The sequence below is a fragment of the Mangifera indica genome, chromosome 16 (assembly GCF_011075055.1).
Source record: "Mangifera indica cultivar Alphonso chromosome 16, CATAS_Mindica_2.1, whole genome shotgun sequence".
Classification (NCBI taxonomy): domain Eukaryota; kingdom Viridiplantae; phylum Streptophyta; class Magnoliopsida; order Sapindales; family Anacardiaceae; genus Mangifera; species Mangifera indica.
This window is the reverse complement of record NC_058152.1, coordinates 4,303,425-4,323,808: the sequence shown is the minus strand read 5'-3', so window position 1 is coordinate 4,323,808 and position 20,384 is coordinate 4,303,425. Positions and strand designations below refer to the sequence as shown.

General features: G+C 30.5%; 2 protein-coding genes across 4 annotated transcripts; both read left to right on the top strand.

Moving 5' to 3' along the window:
- Positions 1–1,952: 1,952 nt before the first annotated feature.
- Positions 1,953–4,127, top strand: LOC123198861 (transcription factor bHLH18-like). 3 transcript variants are annotated; one of them, XM_044613658.1, is made up of 6 exons: positions 1,953–2,056; positions 2,148–2,233; positions 2,302–2,859; positions 2,938–3,309; positions 3,424–3,538; positions 4,031–4,127. In XM_044613658.1, the coding sequence occupies exons 2-5, from the start codon at positions 2,198–2,200 to the stop codon at positions 3,496–3,498; spliced, it is 1,041 nt and encodes a 346-aa protein (XP_044469593.1). In that variant the 5' UTR covers positions 1,953–2,056; positions 2,148–2,197; the 3' UTR covers positions 3,499–3,538; positions 4,031–4,127. The 3 variants fall into 3 exon arrangements, with proteins under 3 accessions (XP_044469593.1, XP_044469594.1, XP_044469592.1); XM_044613659.1 differs by lacking the exon at positions 4,031–4,127 and adding an exon at positions 3,780–4,030; XM_044613657.1 differs by lacking the exon at positions 4,031–4,127 and having other exon boundaries at positions 3,424–4,030.
- Positions 4,128–14,005: 9,878 nt separating this feature from the next.
- LOC123199607 (transcription factor NAI1-like) lies at positions 14,006–16,308 on the top strand. Its single transcript, XM_044614637.1, has 5 exons — positions 14,006–14,087; positions 14,304–14,386; positions 14,494–14,988; positions 15,208–15,570; positions 15,656–16,308. Exons 1-5 carry the CDS (start codon positions 14,006–14,008, stop codon positions 15,731–15,733), a joined length of 1,101 nt encoding a protein of 366 aa, XP_044470572.1. The 3' UTR covers positions 15,734–16,308.
- The last annotated feature ends 4,076 nt before the right edge of the window (positions 16,309–20,384 follow it).

Below are 20,384 nucleotides of genomic sequence, written 5' to 3'. Positions count from 1 at the left end.
ACTGAAATGCTACCACCTTAACTTCAAATAATCGCCACGTTCCTTATCATAATACTTTGAATTCACATTTAATTTTCATATTCCCATCATGTCCTTGAATTGATGATTTCAGCAGTCCCAAAAAAAAAAAGTATGCATCTTTAACTTGTAAAGTCAATTAGTTTGTGCTTAAAAGTAGAGGTGATAATTTCAATCTGAATTTAGAGTTTTAATTCTCTTCAACCTTAATAAAGAGAAGATTCTCCGATAGAAATAAGAAATAAGATAAGGATGAAGGCGAAAAATATCTTTATAATCAAAGACAGGCTAGAGATGAAGATATATATGTTTCATCGCTACTCCGATCTTCCCTTTATATTAATATCTTTATAGTTTTAAATTATTTATGTCTTTTATTGTATATATTATTATTTATAGCATTTGAAATAGTAAATTAATTTTAATTTTAGTTATTTAATATATTTATATTGTGTTTAAATATTATGGGGAGAAGATTTTTCACTGTGTGTACTAAAACAGAGAAGAGATTTTTCTTTACGGGTAGAGGATGAAAAGAAGATTTATCTTCGCAGGTAGGGGATAATGCATACTTATTATCCCCATAGCAGGAAGAAACTGAGGATGAGAATTAATATCTCCTGTGGGGACAAAGATAGAGAATAAAAATATTTGACTCCGTCTTTCTTTGTTGCCATCCCTACTTAAAAACACCTATAAATCCCATTGATTTTGGGATACCTTGGATTAATAGTTATCTCATATATTTTGATTAATTTATACATTTTAAGTAATATTAATCGTTATTTATTATATACATTTTAAGTAATACAAGAAGGAAATTCCTTTTCTCATTTAAAATGGGTTTTCACTTATTTTGACTCAACTCGTCTCCAGTTATCCCTCAAGTACCTTTAATTCTACTTCAAGTAAGTTTAATATTGAACTTGTAAAATCAAGTGCATGTAGATGATAACTATTCTTTGAACACTTTGAGTTATGTGACATGAAAATTATAACTAGTTAGAGACTTTTATCCTGTTCAAAAACACAATTCTAACCTTTATTTTTCTATCTAATTATTTTATGTATCATTATTCTCCACCCGCCCCACTCTCCTGTAATAATCAGAGTAATATTATTTATGCAAATAATATACATAATTTTATGTACAAATAATAATATATCATTATTTGATTGGATATTTTTAAATAAAATAAAATAATATATCATCATTTGTGAATAAATTTATATTAATTATTTAGATATATAATATTCTTATTTAAAAATATATAGTGTAAAAAGACCAGAAGAGTTAGTAGTCGCTAATCGGTTGAATTGGAAAGCATTGCAGAATAGTGTTGAAGTTATTACTTTTATATGTTTAACATTTTTATCAATTTACACCGGCAGATCTCCCCATTCTTCTGGAATATCAGACCATGAATAAAACGATGTTATTACTTTCGTTAATAACACTTTATGTATATATATTTTTATATAATTTAAGTATACAAATAATATATTATTATATAAATAAATAATTTTAAATTAAAAATAAAATAATATTTACTTATATAAAAGAATGTTATCTATATATATTTTAATGATGGTGGCTCTGCTTTCATTGTATGACCTCAGTTACAATAATTGATGAGGTGGGTCTGTTATGTATGCTTCAGTGTATTATTACGTAGGCAATATATTTAAATGAAATGATGGAGGGCATCATTAATATTTAAAACCTGATGGAGACTTAGATGACTGGCTCGACAAATTTCATAGAGTCGCTTAATTTTGGTAGGCTAGCAATGAAAGCAAATTTATTATTTGTTTTTATATCAAGTTGGAAATGTTTTATCTCCAAGCTTTTATGATTCCACCTCACGTCAATGGGTGAGTTGAATTAAAAATGAGAAGATAAAGACAAAACTCTCACACGTGGGTAGTCCCAGAATTGATGGATCACACAGCTTTAAGAGTATGAGAAGGAGAAAGCTTATTTTCAACTTTCCAGGAAAAGAATAACCAGTTTTTGCCATTGAAGCAGAAGAAGAAGGTTACTTTAATGTCTAATTTTTTCTTGGAGTTTTTGCCATACTTAGTTCTTTAGATGTAATCAATTTAAACTGTTGTTCCAATCTTTACAGCATCATCTAAATTGGATATCTCTTAACTACAATCAAGAAGCTGCAAAGAAATGGATCTCTCTTCAGCCAAATGGTTGTCTGAACTGGTAAAGATGAAGTTTATTTTCATTTTTTTGCTTGAGTTTTTATTGAATTTTGCTTTGGGGTTTTACAGGTAATGGATGAGTACAACATCATTCATCAATGTCATATGGATTCTCTTTCGGAGCTAACCAATACACAAGACATAGCAGCTGCTTTGGAAGGGAGCTTAAAACAATCTTTCTCATCCGAGAACAATTCCTCTTACCCAATTTTCACTACCAAAAACACTTCAACAACTTTCAGTGGTTCTTCAAATGAAACATCTCAAACGAGCTTTGAAAGATTCACCAAGCAACTTAAGACGACTAACAGCTGGAGCTCTTGCACCACCGCCGAGCACATATCGCCGAATAATTCTCCACAAGCTTCTCATTTCCTTTCTTTCGAGCAATCGAATTGCTCTCTGAAGCCGCCTAAGGACGAGACAGTGACTTCTGGGAATTGTCATTTCCAGCATTTGGATCCTAAGAATTCCTTGGAAAGCCAAAATCACGGGACTAAAAGGTGTTATTCAATGACAAGAACTCCTTCGTTGGCTCATGATCACATTATGGCTGAAAGAAAGCGAAGAGAAAAGCTTAGCCAGCGATTTATAGCTCTTTCAGCCATTGTTCCTGGCCTAAAGAAGGTACCATTAAAATTAAAATTCACCTTTAATCACTTGTGTAAGACCTCTGTATTAATTGCTTTTGTTCCGGGTATATAGATGGACAAAGCTTCTGTTCTTGGAGACGCTATAAGGTATGTGAAAGAGCTTCAAGAACGTGTGAAAGTCCTCGAGGAGCAGACCAAGAAGAGAACGGTGGAGTCAGTAGTTTTTGTGAAGAAGTCTCAGGTAACTTCAGAAGATGAAATCTCATCTTCTGATGAGAATTTCGATGGAACCTCCGATGCAGCACTTCCAGAAATTGAAGCAAGAGCTTCAGATAAAGATGTCCTCATCCGAATCCACTTCGCGAGGCAAAAAGGGTTCCTCCCAAAAATATTAACCGAAATTGAGAATCTTCATCTTTCCATTGTCAATAGCAGTGTCTTGCCCTTCGGAAGTTCCACTCTTGATATAACCATAATCACCCAGGTAATTGATGAATCCTTAAAATATATAAATTCTTTTACCTTTAGTCGATCTAAACAGAATAAGAGATTAAAGTGCAGTCAAATTAACAAACAATCTTCCTTTGAATTGTTGCAGAAGAATGAAGAATTCAGCATGACAATGAAGGATCTCGTGAAAGAACTAAGAATGTCTTTATTGAAGTTTATGTGACATGATAGACTATGTAGATGAGAAATACGTGTATATCTGGGTAAGTAACGCTTTAGCACATGAAGTACTTTTTAGATCTTAAGAGAGAAACTTGAGCCTGAAAAATCTCTCCATTTTTTCGACCATGTCTACCATTTTCAATGCTTATTTTCCGCAAGTTTCAATTTGCTGGAGGGTTTTTTCTGCTTGTTTTTGCGTGGTTCACAAATGTTAATAAACCACGTTGATCGAATTATCCACATCGATTGACGAACAAAATTTCATGGTCTTAATTTCTACAGAGATATAAGCAGGCATTCTCTCGAGAGATTGGATGTCGCGTTTTTTGAGGGTTATTGTGAAATTTGCTTCTTTGGTTTATGTTCAAAATCTCTTATTAGAACTGTGAGGGAGTTGTGATATTTTTTATTTTCGTTTGTTAATGTAACTTTCAACTCATTTAATTCAGTTTTTTCTTCTAAGTTTTCAGTTTGAGTAATTGGTTACTATTTGTTTATGTTGTTGGAGTAAATGGTATTTATGAATTGTGCAGAGAATACCCATTCTTCTTTATTGAGGCACATGCTATGTGTCTTAATATCTAGACAATTTGATTTAGACAATACATGTGCGGAAATCAATTATTAGTACCGATGTTTGTCCCAATGACAACAGTGGGAGGGTTTGTCGGTCAGTGAGTCCATGTGACATCCCCAATTGCAATGCCTCTTCAGGCTTATATTTATGGAATGACAGATGTTTCATTTCTATGTTCATTCATGGGTTGCACAATTAAAAGAAAAATTAAGACAAAAGATCAATCACAAAACACAAATTTTAGGTGGTTTGATGATATTATCTCCATGGATTAATCATTCTTTAATTAAACTATGAAGAAAATCACTCTCTAAATCCTATATTATATAAACTATGATTTTTCTTGTATAGTAGAACCCAAAATATAATTATAATATAAATTATAGTCTTGGACATTTCATTGATGGAACACCTGCTCCACTTAACCTTGCTCTTTCGCTCATTCCCTTACTTTTCGCAAATCGATTTGCCTGTACTGCCTATTGGAATGACCTATTCCTCTTTAGAACGACTAATGTGCTTCTAGAGTGGCAATGCCAAATCTTTGGAATGAATGTTCTTCTCTTCAATGATACTTGGAACGGTTGTGTCCTATTTGTAATGACCTTATTATGCTATTTCATCGTTTGAAATGTTTGTTCATCTATAATGGAATATTCGTTCTATCATTCCTAAAACTTTAATAAGACTATTCTTCAAATATGAGCCACATTTTTTATATGAATTTCCATATTTTAAGGCTCAATTACTTTATGATGATATCAACAAATATACTGGATATTAATCATAAGACTATGCATACTTATTTTGAATATACAAATAGATATATATTTAATATGTGTTATCAAATGATTGAGTGATTTTGAATTTAAGATAAAGTAACACTCAATCACATGATCACACATCATGTGTATAGTCACTGTATATTTAAATATAGATACATATAACATTGCTTGGATTTCAATATATATTCTTAAAAAGTAGTATCACTTTCTTTTATGTTTTCTATATACAGGAGGAGCCTTACAATTCAAAGAAAAACTATTTTAGAAAGATTTTAACAATTCACAAATCTAGCCTAGAATAAAGGTAAATTAACTAATAATTTAAACATCCTAATTTAAATTTCCCTATAATTTCTCCTTCAAATATTTAGCTAACAACTCATGTTAAAACCCCCTTAAGTTGGTGCATGAATGTCTCCAATGTCCAACTTGACCAGTCAGTTATGAAAAATCTTATAAAAAATAAAATAAAATAGACAACTTTCTTAAGTATATTTGCCAGCTAATCTTCTGATTTACAAATAGAATTTGAACTATTATAGCCTCAATATTTTTCTTAATAAAATGTCGGTTTACTCAACATGTTTTGTTCGATTATGTTGGAGTTTATGCAATCTCTTTAATTGATTTATTATCACAAAACATATACATTGCAGAATTACGTGAATAGCCAATTTTTTCTAGTAACCTCTTGAGCCACAGAAGTTCACAAAGTGCCTTAGCCATGCTTCTGAAGTCACCCTCTGCAATAGACAGTGCAACAACCTTTTGTTTTTCGCTACTCCAAGTAACTAGATTTCCAAAAACGAAAGCGAAATATCATAATGTAGACTTTCCATCAACAATTCTTCTAGCCCATTTTTGCATCTCTATAATCATCAATATTTAAATGCTTATATTTCCTGAACATGAGTCCTTTTCCTAGGAAAGACTTTAGGTATTTTAAAATTGGGAACACAACATTCATGTGATCCTCACTCACTAGGATTCCTATGATCTGAGATAGACATTATTTTTATACATCAACCTTGATGGGATATCAGTTGATGAAATGATTCGAATGCATGGTAAACCATTGAAATGTTAATATCTGTCTTTCATTGATTCCCTAATATTTGGATAGTTATGATGTCTTGTTAAAAGCCATTCATGGTTTTTTAATAAATAAATAAATAATTATAGATTAATCATAATTTATTTACTATTAACACAATAAAGAATCTATAGGTTATACACAATAGAGAGTTGTTAACTATGATTAAAAAGTTATGAGTTTATTTCATATAGAGTGAATCACACTCGAATGCCATGATTTCAAGCTCTACGAATGAGTAACATGGATCCAATCATATCATAATGAATGTTTTACTTATTATTGAACCTAAGTGGAAGGAGTTAAGATATTAGGGGCCAAACTAATTATCCAAAGTTGAAGTGCTAGAATATAAATAATGGGAGTTTGACCTAGGATTGGGTTTTAGTATTCATTCAACATGTTATCTAATATTTTTAGAGCTAGTCATCCATCGTAAGAAATTGAAAGAAAAATTCTCAATTCACTCTCCATTTTTCATTCAACTTATGCAAACTAGCAATTGCATGAATCCTTAAACGACCTTGACAACATCACGAGTTTGTGGCTACCTCCATGAGGATGAATAAATGCCTTACTACATTATAGGAAGTTCTAAAAGTATTAGAAACGTATTCGGGGTAGATTCCTATAATAGTAATGCTATACGTACCAATTTTGGGTTACAAATATATACAAATTTATATATATTATCATATAATTGAATATTATTTTATCCTTAATTTAAGATCACCAAATAACATAATGATATATAAAAGTGTGTATGCATTAGTATACTCAAAATAGATATACATAGTTTTTTGTTTCTACAAGGTAGAGCTCTAAATGGATGTTTGAATTTGAAAAATTGTTGTATTGTATATATAGCATCCCTTGGATCCGTGGGGATGGTTTTGCTATCTAAAATTTTAATTTTACTATGCTATTCCACTGTAAAATAATGTTTTAAACGGATCATAAAACCCTTCCAAAACCATAAAACATTTTGCTAAAAAGTTTGCTATTAAAGACATATTTGCTGCTCATAACCTTTGGATGTGGCATAGGCGAAACTAGCGACTAATGGTGTCGCAAGGTTAACAAGTTTCATATGATAATCAAGAATTGTGATCAACAGCCATAGCAACCCTTGAATATAATATGTAAACTGCAGAATTCAGAGTGAAGAAGACTTACGATTGCAGGAGGAGACTTGAGCGTGTGATTCGTGAAATTGAAGAATTAGAGCAAGCGTTGAAATTGAATAAGACTGAAGAATTTGTGCTTGATAGTTTTTGGTTATTTAGAGAAACAAATGAAGTTATTTTATTATTTGACCAAAGAACATTGTTTTGTCAAAATAAAAAAAAAAAACCATTTAAGCTGTACTTAGATTTCAAAACCATTTAAATTTCAAACCAAATCGTAAACTATTCATCAAAATTTTTCCCATCCATATCTAATGCTTTGCAACCCAAGTCAAATCAAATGTCAAATTAAGACTAGATTTGGTCCAATTTTTGAAACAATTTTTGCATACGCCTAATTCAATCCATTCACATTTTGTCGGCAAATACTAGGTATACTCTATTTTTTGTTTAAGGAAGCATGTTGGAATATTGGCAAAGCATTAAGTTATCAATTTTAGAAATCTCCTTGTATATGATGAGATTAAATTTTGACCGAAACGTGTTAAAATTCTGCATAACCTCAACCTCACCATATTCTCCTTTATGAACCGTGTATCCGTCCCATTCTTTGAAAATTGATTCCGCCAACAGCCGTGCATAAATTGGCATTAGCAGAAGAAAATACATTTTTTAATACTTTGACACACGGTAAAATTATATCTAACCTCAAGGGTTAGTAAAATTATTAAAGTATTGAAATTTTTAAGATAAAATTTTAGGTTTGAATCTTTATCATATTTATAAAATATTGACTTACTTAGTACAGTAGTTTTGAGTCTAGTTATTATACTTTGGATTTATCTATCTAACAAAGATGGGTTGGTCTTTGTTTTTTTTTTTCAAAAAAACCTATATCCTATGTATCTGATTTCTGAAATCTTCCTACTCAACAACCGAATTATGCACCTAATAAACTGAGAAAAAAAACTAGGTTTGGTTTAACAAATTGGCACAGGTAATTACTTTTGTACGATTGAATTTACAATTCTTTTATTGAAGCAGTCATTTCTTGACCACAAAAATCTCTTCCGAATAGTGGAAAAGCAAGCCTTGCGCAAGCCAGAGTTGCTCAATATGGTTCCAATAAAATGGGTTTAGATCATTGTTCTATTTCTAAATGTCACGTAAATCCAAGTCTCCTTATCAGTGGTGTTTGTACTTTAATAGTGGCTATATTGGACACAATGCGTATATGTTAGACAATTTATTAAGTGGATTAATTTTAGTACTTTTCAATTTTGTAGAATTGGATAAATGAATCGTTTAATAAAAATTTGTAAATGGCTTAGTGTGATCATTTAGGATTATCCTATATACTTCATGGGTTTTATAATCCGAATATATGGTTTGTGTGCATTTTAAGGTTTATTGTATTTTTTTATGAAGAGTCTAATAATCTATCAGATATTATTTAGATCCTCTATTTAAAACCTAATACCACAACTTTATTTATTAAAAATCATTATTTAATAATGTTTAAAGAGAGGAAGATTAGCCACTGTGTTTAAGTAAATTTAAGAGTTATACGGATTCGAAGTACATGACTCAATTAGGTATTATATTAACATCAAATTTAATTTATTAAGTATTGTATAACCTAAGTGATGATCTTATGAATTAGATTAGATTAAATTGATCATGTCATGTACAAAATTAATCTTACATGTGTTGTCTAGGCGCATTAAATTATGGAATGTGAACTCTCTTGAAGTATTTACATTCCACTAGAACTTGTATCATTCAATCTACGCACAAACTGTAACTGCATAGGCCATCTCAGCAGAAGATAGATTATTCTGCCGATCGCTCTCATTTGACTATCCATTGTTATAGCTTGCTGCTAGTTTATACTCATAATGCACAAATTTGGAGCCTCTATAAAAAACATAGCCACTACATAATGACCCATGTTGAGCCCTTTTAAACCTAGAACCACTATATACTTGTGTATGCATGTTACCAAGATATGCTACATCCAACCCATGGCAACAATTAATTTCCATATATATATGTCCGTTCTTTCCACATAATTGGCAAATTATCTTTGGTTTCACAAAGTTTCTACTTTTTCCCCTTCCTTATCCATTCATAAATCCCTGGGAAAAACTTCCTCCATTTTGTTGTGAGTTTGAAAAGAGTAGTGCTATGTGTATATGTGATTAAATAGTTAAAAATTAAAAATAGGATAACACCTAATCATATGGTAACATATCGTTATTTGTGTATATAGTTGTGTATATAGTTTTATTGGTTTTGAAAAACAAGTGGTATTGAATGGATACACTTCCAGTGTAATTTACTTCTCAAAATCAAGACTACGCAATCAAAGGTATATACTGCATTTCTACACAACCTTTGTTTATATTTCTGAAGTATGAATTTAACTTCAGTAAAAGAAATACTCTCTGTCATAGAATCTAATTCTGATGTAATATAAACCACAATTGGATCAAATTTTCCATCTATTATGTAATTTATCAGATAATTTTTAGTAACCTTTTGACCATTAGCTGTAAGAGCATCGGAAATTTCCTTCATCTTTTTTCATATAATCATGCACAATTAAGTGTCGCTTCTTTTGTGTTTCCAAAACATTTTTCATGTTCATTACTCTCACTTTTGACTTAGTAACAAAATAAAATAATGTTGCAAGTGCAAGACTCTCCAAGTCTCATGTGAGGTTTCTTTCGTAGTGTGCTATATGACTAAACATACATTCTGAAATCGATGCCAAACGCCAACTCATTAACAATTTGTCATATTTCTTCCACATACTATATAATGGATTTTGTTGTTTAAAAGAACTCATACCAGACTCTGATTTTACAGTTATGAGCGGAGATGTTGAAGGATAAGTTGATCTTCCAACGAACCTAAGATCGTCGATATCTATAGTTCTCAATACCTAATTTATATTAATTGGAAAACATTTTCCCACCTTTCAAGTTTCGAGGAAACATTTTACACCCGTCATCCAAATTTGCTAATGAGATCTGTTAACTGACTTATATAACAAGGTTTTTAAAACCAGATCGGGATAAAAACTGTTTTAAGTACTGATTTCAGTTGGACTGGTCAGTTGGACCGAAATTACAGTTTTATGTAAAAACCTAAAAAAACTATGTTTAATTAGTAATTACATGTGCTTTATACAGTAAATTTTATATTGTGCATACTTTTCATCAAGGATTGATAAAACATTGGTTTTTCAAACAGCTTCTGAACCGGTAAATTCGAATAGCAACGGTTTACAAACACAGTAAATTCAAAAAAATGAAAACATTGGTTTTTCAAACAGTTTACAAAGCCTTGGATACACGCTAGCTTCCCGTCGTTGTCTGAAAAGTCACCGGTCACAACAACAACGAAACCTCATCGTCGTCAGCGGCCGTCTTAGCCTGACAAGTCGCTATGAAAGGTTGCAGTATTGCCGTGAAACTGTTGTCTTGTGAGCTTGCAAACCACCACCCCTCGACAACGTCATCGTCGTCGACAGACATCTTTAAACAGTCGTTGGCAAGAGATGAATCAACGACGGTTTATTAATACGTGCAGTCGGAGAAATTTGTTGGCTGCAGCAAAACCCTTCTGCGTCTGCATGCAATGCAAGGAACAGGGTACAAGAGGAAAGAAATAAAACTGTTGCTTTAATACACAGTTCTGAACCGAGAACCATCTTGACCGGTTGGACCGCGGTTCAGACGCAAGTCGGCGGTCCAACCCGAAATTAACATTATAACCGTTTTATGTTAAATAGTAACCGGCTATAATACCGGTTCACGGTTTGGCTGGCCGGTCCGGTCTGGTTTTGAAAACCTTGTTATATAGTTTTAAAAGGACAAATGACTATATGTCACCCAAGGTTTGATGAAATGATATATTCTCACACTTTAAGTTTGAAAACGTAAATTTTCCGTCCATCTATTAAATTTATTTAAGAAACTGTCATTTTTTATGAACATATTAAAAAGACAAAAAAAAAAAAATTTCATACCCTTAATTTATATTGATTTCAATTAAAAATAAAAAACTGCTACTAAAAGTATAGATAGGTGTGTCAATGACATATAATCATATTTTTAGGTGAATTATAAATTTTTAAATTTTAGGGGTAGTAATGAAAAATTTTAGAGGTTTTTTAGAAATTTTAAAAAATTTTGCAAGTGTTTGTGATAATATTAAATTTTAATATATCTCTTAATAATTTCAAAAATTATAATTACACCTCTAAGAAATAAATAGAATATAACAAATTAGGGGTGTATATGTCATATTAAAACTATTAGGACTGCAAAATATTTTTAAATTATATGAGATGAATATGTAAAATCTACTAGATAGGGTGAATGTCCATTTGCCCCTAATAAGCTTTGAAAAATGCCCTTACACTCTAACTTACACTCCATATTATGATATTTGAACAAAATGACAAATATTTTTTGACCATTAAAACTAATGATTAACTTTAATAGACAAGTGAGAAATTGACTTTTTCAAACTTAAAGAAAGAATAAGTCATTGATTAAACCTTGGGTGGGACTTAGTCATTTAGCTATTTTGAAAAGATAAAAATACCCTTTATTGACTTTGTTGTGCAAACAAAAGCTGCATAACAATTTGACCTCCAAAATTTTATTACATGCATTTTTTTACCTTTTGTGTTATATTAATTTTAAGATTAATAATTATTCGAAAAATCAAATTATTAGAAAATTTACTAGTATCGTTGGCCGTCACTAAAGTAGCTCGGCGCATGCCTAACTTGATCATCCTAAGGATAGTGTAATTTGGTTAGAGTCACACCGAGGGTGATGCGACTTAGTCTCAATCGCACTGTCTCATACAGTATACTCAACTTAGATAACACCTAGGGCTATTTCAATCATCTTTAGTAGGACAAGTCAGGATTTTAATTTTTCAATCGAAGATGTGTGCCTAAGTGTTTAATTTCTAAATTGATAATAGAAATTAATTCCATTATATATAAAGGTTTAAGTGTTAATTTTTAAATTTATTTTTTATAAATTAAACTGAAAAAATAATGTTTTTATATTAAAATGTGGGTGAGAAAATATTGTTTTAAAAGTGAAATAAAATGATATTGAGATAGACCTATCGTTGGAAAATATAAATAATATTATGTATATATATTTTTAGTACATAATTTAGGTATATAAATGAAATATCATTATATGATTAAATTTTATTTTATTTTTAATTAAAATTATATAATTTTATAATAATATATTATTTGTATATCTATTTCTATTATATAAATAATCATTTTTGTGATGAGCGTGAAAGCTGGAACAGTCAACACTTTCCTACTTAGGATAAATTAAAGGGGAAAGGGCTATCCAATTAGTATTCCCTTTAAATGAAAGAAAATCAATTAAATGCAAGATTTATCTCTAATTAGATCTCATATCAATTTAAAATAACATGAAATTTATATTGCAACATTAATGCAACGGTTTTAGACCATTTTGTCATTGGATCATAATCTAAAAAAACTTCTGGAATGGATGATCTATATTTGTCATTTAGATTAAAAATTGTTCAGTATTTTCATGCATTTTTTTAATATTTTGCTTATGTGGCATGTTGTGATTAATATTAATGATTGCTCAATTCATATGCGTGCAGAAGCATATTTCTTTGACTTTCTGAAAACGCCACGTCGGGCCCCTGAACAACAAAAGCTGAAAGCTAATGCCCCTTTTAGAATAGCGAGCTTCTCAATTTGGCATGTGAAGATCCAGGGCTATGCAGCTGCAGCTGCCTGAGTGGTTCTCACGTTTATCATGTTTCTTATACAATCTCTTTTATCTGTTTGGATGAATATAATAGACAGCCAGAATAATGTTTTAAAATTGTTGGATCTAGATATGGGATCTGCTGTATAATCAATAATCATCATGCTAAACAAAACCAAAGTACACCAAATTGAATCATTTTGTATTCATTACTAATCATAGTATACATAGTTTTCTGCGTGTGTGTTTCCTCTTCAACAGATAAAAAACTTTTGTTTTGTTCTTTTTTTTCATAATTGGGACTCTGGTTATATTTGTTAAATAAACAAATTTGAGATACAATGATCAGACTTATAACTATTGTATTAATAAAACAAAATTTTACGAACATGAGAACAATCAAACCCAAATATTTTCCTTTAGAACTTTTAACACTTTAATAATTTTACTTACCTTTGGGGTCCAACAAATGAAAAACTTGCTAGATCCTGAAGCTACGTCTACTGACAAGAGTTTGAGAAGATGAGAGTCAATTACGGATGCTAAAGGGGTAGTCAACAACTTCAGATGAATTTAACTCATAGATAACTTTGATATTTTCTGTTCTGTTAATGATTAATTTTTGTAATGCTAGATTAAGAGTCCAAGTTGATTTTGATGATTAATTTACGCGGCTTATGGTCTATAAAAGTGTGTTATTTTGCATAAATATTTGTTGTATTTTTTGTTCAACAATAAAAGATAAGTAATTTAGTTGAGCTGTGTGAGTAAATTGTTTTGCTTCACACTGCACATGATGTGAACTACTGAACGAGAATTAGATAATGGCGATTGTGCTTGGCCTAAAAGTCTATCGTGATCACACCATTTAACACAAAGTTCTTCCACTTCATTGAAAGAATGAAATCAGCCTACGATTTTGTAACCCGTTATTTACGAATTGTTTTTGACCATACAATATGTTTATACATAAAGTGTATAATTTAATATATAGACCTCAAGATGGTGTGTTGAAGAAGTAAGATAATGACAAAATGACAGAGCGGTGCCTTTCTTCAAAAAAATAAAGCATTCAAACCAACATCACTGAAAAATAATTTAATATAACATTTTACACGTGTGAACACAATGGTAACCAGTATCATGCGCGGAACGAAAGTCGTCTCCTTGTTATCCACGAACAGAAATTTTCTTCAGGCTTTCATAGGAGGTCAGAAAGCTTAAAACAGTTAAACTCTTTAGAAGATTTGTGTATTTTCACTGAGTTATAGTTTTTCTTCCCACATCAAGAATTTGAAGTTTTCCTCCTTTGATTTCTAGGATGCTGACATTCTTATGTTGATCAACCTTCTGAAGATATAAATATTCTCATGGATCTTTACTCTTTTTAATTCTAACATTTTGGTGTGTTTCTCTGATCATTCAGGTTTTTTAAAATTCACATCGTCCTCTTCAATCAGAGGCGATTACTTGATGGAAATCTCTTCGGCTAAAGGGATATCTGAAATGGTAAGACTGTTGGATACCTAGTGTTCTCTTGACTGATTACAAAAAATAATACAGAAGTTTAGTTCTTTGTTGAGTGATTAAGCTTCTAATGGTTGCTTGATTCGTAGGAATTGGATGATTCCGCCTTCTTCAATCAATACCAAATGAACCCTCTTGAATACACATTGGAGGGGCTCGATTTTCAATCTTTTTATTCTGATAGTTATTACCCAGAAATTACTCAAAACAGCGGCGGTTCTTACATTGAAGCTTCTCAAAGCGGTGTCGAGAGGCCGGCAAAACAGTTGAGGACCAATAGCTGGAACTCTTGCACTACTGAACTCACCGCTTGCAGGCATTCTCCTTCTTCTTCCTCACAAATTATTTCTTTCGACAACTCAGTCTCATCGTCTTCAGCCATTAACCAGCAAGCTTATGGTTTAAGATATTACATGAATCCTAAGAACGAGGCAGCTGGGTCTCCTAGAAACAGCAAATTGTCATCTGTGATTTCGCACGGTTGCCGTCAGCCTCAAGATCATGTAATAGCAGAACGAAAGCGACGAGAGAAACTCAACCAGAGGTTCATAGCTCTCTCAGCTCTTGTGCCTGGGCTTAAGAAGGTAAAACTTCAAGTTCTTGTTAGAAAATTTTACATCCTTCGTGTAGATCCAGTACAATTAGGATTTCATGATTTTATATTCAGTTCTTGTACAATAAATCTTACAATTCTTTCTGCGTAATGCAATTTCCTCAAATTAAACTTAATTTCCCGTATTAATTTAGATATATTCATTTCAGATATACATATCTTTGCCTGATGATCTAAATTTTGTTGACAGACAGACAAGGCAACCGTCCTTGCTGATGCTATCTTGTACATGAAACAACTTCAAGAACGTGTTAAGACTCTTGAAGACCAGGCAGCAAAGAAAACAATGGAATCAACGATTATCGTGAAGAAATGTCAAATCTATTCTGATGATGAAACGTCTTCGTCCAATGAGAATCCGGATACTCAGTACCTTCCTGAAATCGAAGCTAGAGTTTCCGATAGGGATGTACTTTTAAGAATCCACTGCGAGCAGAACAAGGGATGCTTAGCGAAAATACTCGGCGAAGTTGAAAAGCTTCATCTAAGGGTTCTCAATAATAATGTGTTTTCATTCGGAAACTCCAGTCTTGATGTAACAATTGTAGCACAGGTAATTCCCATATCTCACATAAATTTTCAGTAAATGTCGAGTTTTTCGTTTGTATTGATCATGTAGGCATGCTGTTGTACTGCAGATGGACAATGAATTTGACATTACAGTTAAGGAGCTTGTGAAAAAACTACGACTGGCTGTGCTGCAATCCATGATGTGAAGTAAAAATCCATGTTCTATTTTATGCTCTTCAATGCTTTAGAATAAAATTTAGGTTGATTGCACAAGGAGTAGTTTGAACAATAAAGTAAAGAAGATTCACTTAATAAAAAGGGTAAAAGTTCAAATCTCTTTGATAATATTCAAAAATTAAACTTTTGATGTGGGTTAATCTAGGTTTCTTTTTTATTTTTAATATACGGTTTGTTTTTCCCCAACCTTGGGAGAGAATCGAAAGGCCTGCAACCGTGGTTCCCATGGTTTTGTTGAGCTGCTAGGTTAAATTTTACACTAGGGTTTTTACTGTGTTTTTTGCGTGGTTGACCGGTTGACCACGTTCAATCATCCAGTTGCTGTATTTAGGTACCGGTAGCATGGTGTTTTTTTTTTTCCCCGACAGATTTCGGATTTTCTTGTCCGTTTTCTTTCTCTTCATTTATCTATGTAAATGGTGATGCAGGCAAATCTCTGTCAGGTCGAACATGCTTAATTTTTAGGCTTTTTTTATCATTTGCAAACTTCCTTGTAACAAAACACTTAAAACTTAATGTGATCTGTTAATTATGTTAGTGTGAAGGTTCATTCTTAATTTGTGGGTTCATTTCCCGTGCCCTTTCATTTGTATTAATTGGAATTCATTTAATATACATCAGTCCATGCATATGTTCTCGCTATAATATGTAAACCCTAAAAAAAAAAAAAAATTGTATGCGCATTTTGATTATATTAATTTTTTAAAAACTGAATTGGTAATCAAACTGCTTATTTCACTGGTTTGTAGTTCAATCAGACAACCAACTATCTCAATTTATTATCAAATTATTATATAATTATTTGAATATTATCAAATATTTATTACTTCTTGAAATATAAAACATAATTTTAAATATCTTAATTAAATAATTGATACTTTATTACATAAATAAAGCAAAAACCAATTATAAATGGTTAGTTTAAAATAATTTGTCCAATTCAATGAGTTTACAAAGTTTAGCCAAATTTCAATCAAGTTAATATTTATATATAGACTAAATTGGATTATGAAATTGGGCTAGATTATAAATTAGTTTATGGTTTAACCAATCAAACCGGCTGGTTCTATCTAGTTTTAAAAACATTGGATTTTTTTATCATATAATTCTTGATTCCACTAATCAGAGATCTAATTTGTGCTAAAAGAACAAAAATAAAACAGACTACTAATTACCAAAAATCTACTAATATATGTATGTCTTGCCCTTTCTGACTAAGGAAAAGGGAACAAAATGAAATTAACACAAAATTGTATTGTTTATGAAAAGAAACTAGCCATATGTAGTAGAAAGAAAATGTTTTATTATTTATGGGGAGTTTGGTCGGGGGTTATAAAGATTATTCTAATTATCTATCTTTTATTATTTATATTATTTTGTTTGATTTATAGGTAATATAATATTTTAGTAATATTTTATTATCAATAGTAATATGACATGTAATGTAAGAGATAATCTGATCATCATTTTCACCTTAAGTATTAAAAAATTATTAAGGTAAACTAATTTTATCCTTATTTATTAATTTTTTTAAGGATAAAACTGATCTTATTTTTAATTAATATAATAAATAACATAAAAAATATTTTAAAATAATTAAATCTACTGATATTTAAGTAAAATAATATACTAAATTATTTTATTATCTTTCATTAACATAATAATTATTTATACCTAAATATTTTTATCTAATTTTATCAAATATAATAATAATAATAATAATAATAATAATAATTTATATATAATATTTCTTAAAATAATCTATCTTCAAAATAATATTAATATTTTAATAATAAAACATTTTTTAAACTAAAAGATTATTATTAGTTTCGGTGGCTTGTTGGGGTTGTTATTATTCTTCTTAGCTTTTCTTGTTATAACTGTACTGAGCATAATCCCAGAAACTTACTGAAAAGATTGAAACATTTCCCAGAAACTTACCGAAAAGATTGAAACATTTTTGTTGTAAGACTTAAATGGAGTAGGACAATGCACAAGGGTTAAAATTTCCAAAGCAAGCACGCAGATATATAAATTTAACAAATATTTTAAGATATAACAGTGCCAGGCTTCATTGATGGTCAAAAGCGGAGGCGAATGACAGATATTGCAGCACCGACCAAATATGACACGCCATCACAGGTTAATATGAGAACTAATATAGTTGAGTCCAGTAATTGCTTCCGGCAGGTATTGATGATGAATATGGTCAAATTCAGTCCAGCACGTGTTATAGCTTGGATTTTTTGGGATCTGATTGGACTTTTGACCAAATTGGAGCAAATGATGCCGGTGCATCCCATACATGTTCTACTTGATTTACCTCTTCTTTCACCCACATCATACATACACAATATTTAGGGAAATTGAAATTTTTACTTTTTTTTTTTTTTTTAACCATGTATACATATATAACACCTATTTCAAAGCTTAAATAAAAATACCATAATAGTCTTTCATTTTTCTAAAATATTTCTGTTGATGTAACTCTTACATGTAGAAAGAAAAAATCTTTTTCTTCAGCCTTCTAATGAGGAATAAATCTCTGCAGCATGGAAAAAATACTTCTTCAATAGAGAACACATGTGATTGAACAATAAAACCAATGAGAAAGTCATTATGAAGCTTATATGTTATGTGTTTTCTTTATAAATAATTAAAAATCAAATAATGTATGATTGATTCATGTGAAATTTAATTTTATTGTAATTTTATATTAGATTGTTTAATATTATTATTTTATGTTGTTTTCATTGTTTAAAGTTATTATAATGTTATTTAATGTTATATTGATGGCATCTGAAAATTTTTCAGACGAAGAACGAGTTGGCAACGCCAATCCAGGTTGGCCACCTAGAGCTTGACTTCACCAATACCCAAACTAAAATTAAATAAAGCCAAAATAAATATAAATATATTTATTTATTTATATAAAAATTAAATAAAACCAAAATAAAAATTTTATTTAAATAAAAAATAAAGGGGTTGGAGATACGCCAACCCCTCCAACCCCTTGATTTTTTGTATACAAAGGGGTTGGCGCCAACCCCCTACATTCAGTAAAGGGGTTGGCTATATTTAAAAGAGGGGGAGTGGGGGGTGTGGGGTTGGCGCCAACCCTTCAACCCCTTGAAGCAAATTTCAAGCTAATCTCCAAATTTGTGCCGCTAACCCCTCTTCCCAAATAACCTTCTCAACTAAAATCAGTTTCCTGAGTTTACAATTTTTGTATTCGATCGAAAAAATTTAAACTCAATAATTTTAAATTCACTTGATTTTATCTAATACATATTTATAAATCTTATTTTAAATTCTGGTATTAAATATCTATACATCTTCTCTCTCTATAGTACATTAAAAGAAAGTAATACTATAAATTTTGTTTTGATTTCTCATGATTGAAGATAAGAGTAATTTAAACATCTTATCATATTAAATGGTAAAAATGTTTAGAGTGTAAAAAATATGGTATAAATATATACGTTGACACAAATAAAGATAAAAATTTCAATTTTTTCAATATTTATGTCATGTGCCAGTAAATTATCCTACAAATTTTGTTTTTGGTAAAGAAGAACCTATTTGAATCAAACTACCTTATTAGAGCAAAATCAATCACATTGAACAAATCTATATAAATTTTGAATTGTCCACAACCATGTGCGCCTTGACGTTTGACTTCAATCTTCCACGGGAGAACGCCTTTTTCCAATTGAACCATACTAGAACGATAGGTTTACATCTTCAAGTCAAAAAAACAGCTTTTTTCCACCGTCCATTCAATCTGTTTCCGTCAACTTTAATTGCAAAATAACATTCAAATAATTTTTTAATCTAATTTTAAATTTCATTAATAATTATATTATTTTATTGTTTTCTTTTTTATTTTTTTTCATTAGAACTTGCCCGTTAATACCAACACCAACACCAGCACAAACTCTCCGTTAAATCATTTTAGCTTCCCCTTAATTATTATAAAATTATTAAGGTAATTATGATTATTTATATTTCTATTTCAACTTATTAATATTTTAAGACAAAAATATCTTATATTTTAATATATATGTAATAAGTAATATGATAAATATTTTAAACTAATTACACTCAAAGATATTTAAATAAAACAACTTTTGGTAATATTTTATTATATTTAAACAAACACACCCACAAATCTTTTAGGTAATCTATCTTGGGTAATATTTTATTTTTTGATAATAAAATTATTTTCTAACTAAATGCACTCTAAATTTGACAACTTACCATTTTGGCATAATTTAGGTAAGAAATAGTCATTCTCCCTTTTTTTTTTTAAATTTGCATATATTGACAAGTGCTTTAAATATAGAAGCAGACACGTCATAGACCCACACAATAATGAACCTTCAGGTTGAGCCAACCCATAGATTTTTGAATCATTCTCCCTTTTTTTTTTTAAATTTGCATATATTGACAAGTGCTTTAAATATAGAAGCAGACACGTCATAGACCCACACAATAATGAACCTTCAGGTTGAGCCAACCCATAGATTTTTGAAAGCCCAAGACCCGACCTTCTATATAGGGTTAGATATAGCCTTAAATAGGTTGACCCATTTAAATATTTTTTAAAAGTTTTAATTA

Excerpts from the sequence above, each read along its gene's own strand:
- LOC123199607 (XM_044614637.1), top strand. The coding sequence starts at position 14,006 with ATGGTAACCAGTATCATGCGCGGAACGAAAGTCGTCTCCTTGTTATCC. Across the intron at positions 14,989-15,207 it reads TTGTGCCTGGGCTTAAGAAG|ACAGACAAGGCAACCGTCCT; the intron begins GTAAAACTTCAA and ends TTTTGTTGACAG. Across the intron at positions 15,571-15,655 it reads ATGTAACAATTGTAGCACAG|ATGGACAATGAATTTGACAT; the intron begins GTAATTCCCATA and ends GTTGTACTGCAG.
- LOC123198861 (XM_044613658.1), top strand. The coding sequence starts at position 2,198 with ATGGATCTCTCTTCAGCCAAATGGTTGTCTGAACTG. Across the intron at positions 2,234-2,301 it reads CCAAATGGTTGTCTGAACTG|GTAATGGATGAGTACAACAT; the intron begins GTAAAGATGAAG and ends GGGGTTTTACAG. Across the intron at positions 2,860-2,937 it reads TTGTTCCTGGCCTAAAGAAG|ATGGACAAAGCTTCTGTTCT; the intron begins GTACCATTAAAA and ends CCGGGTATATAG.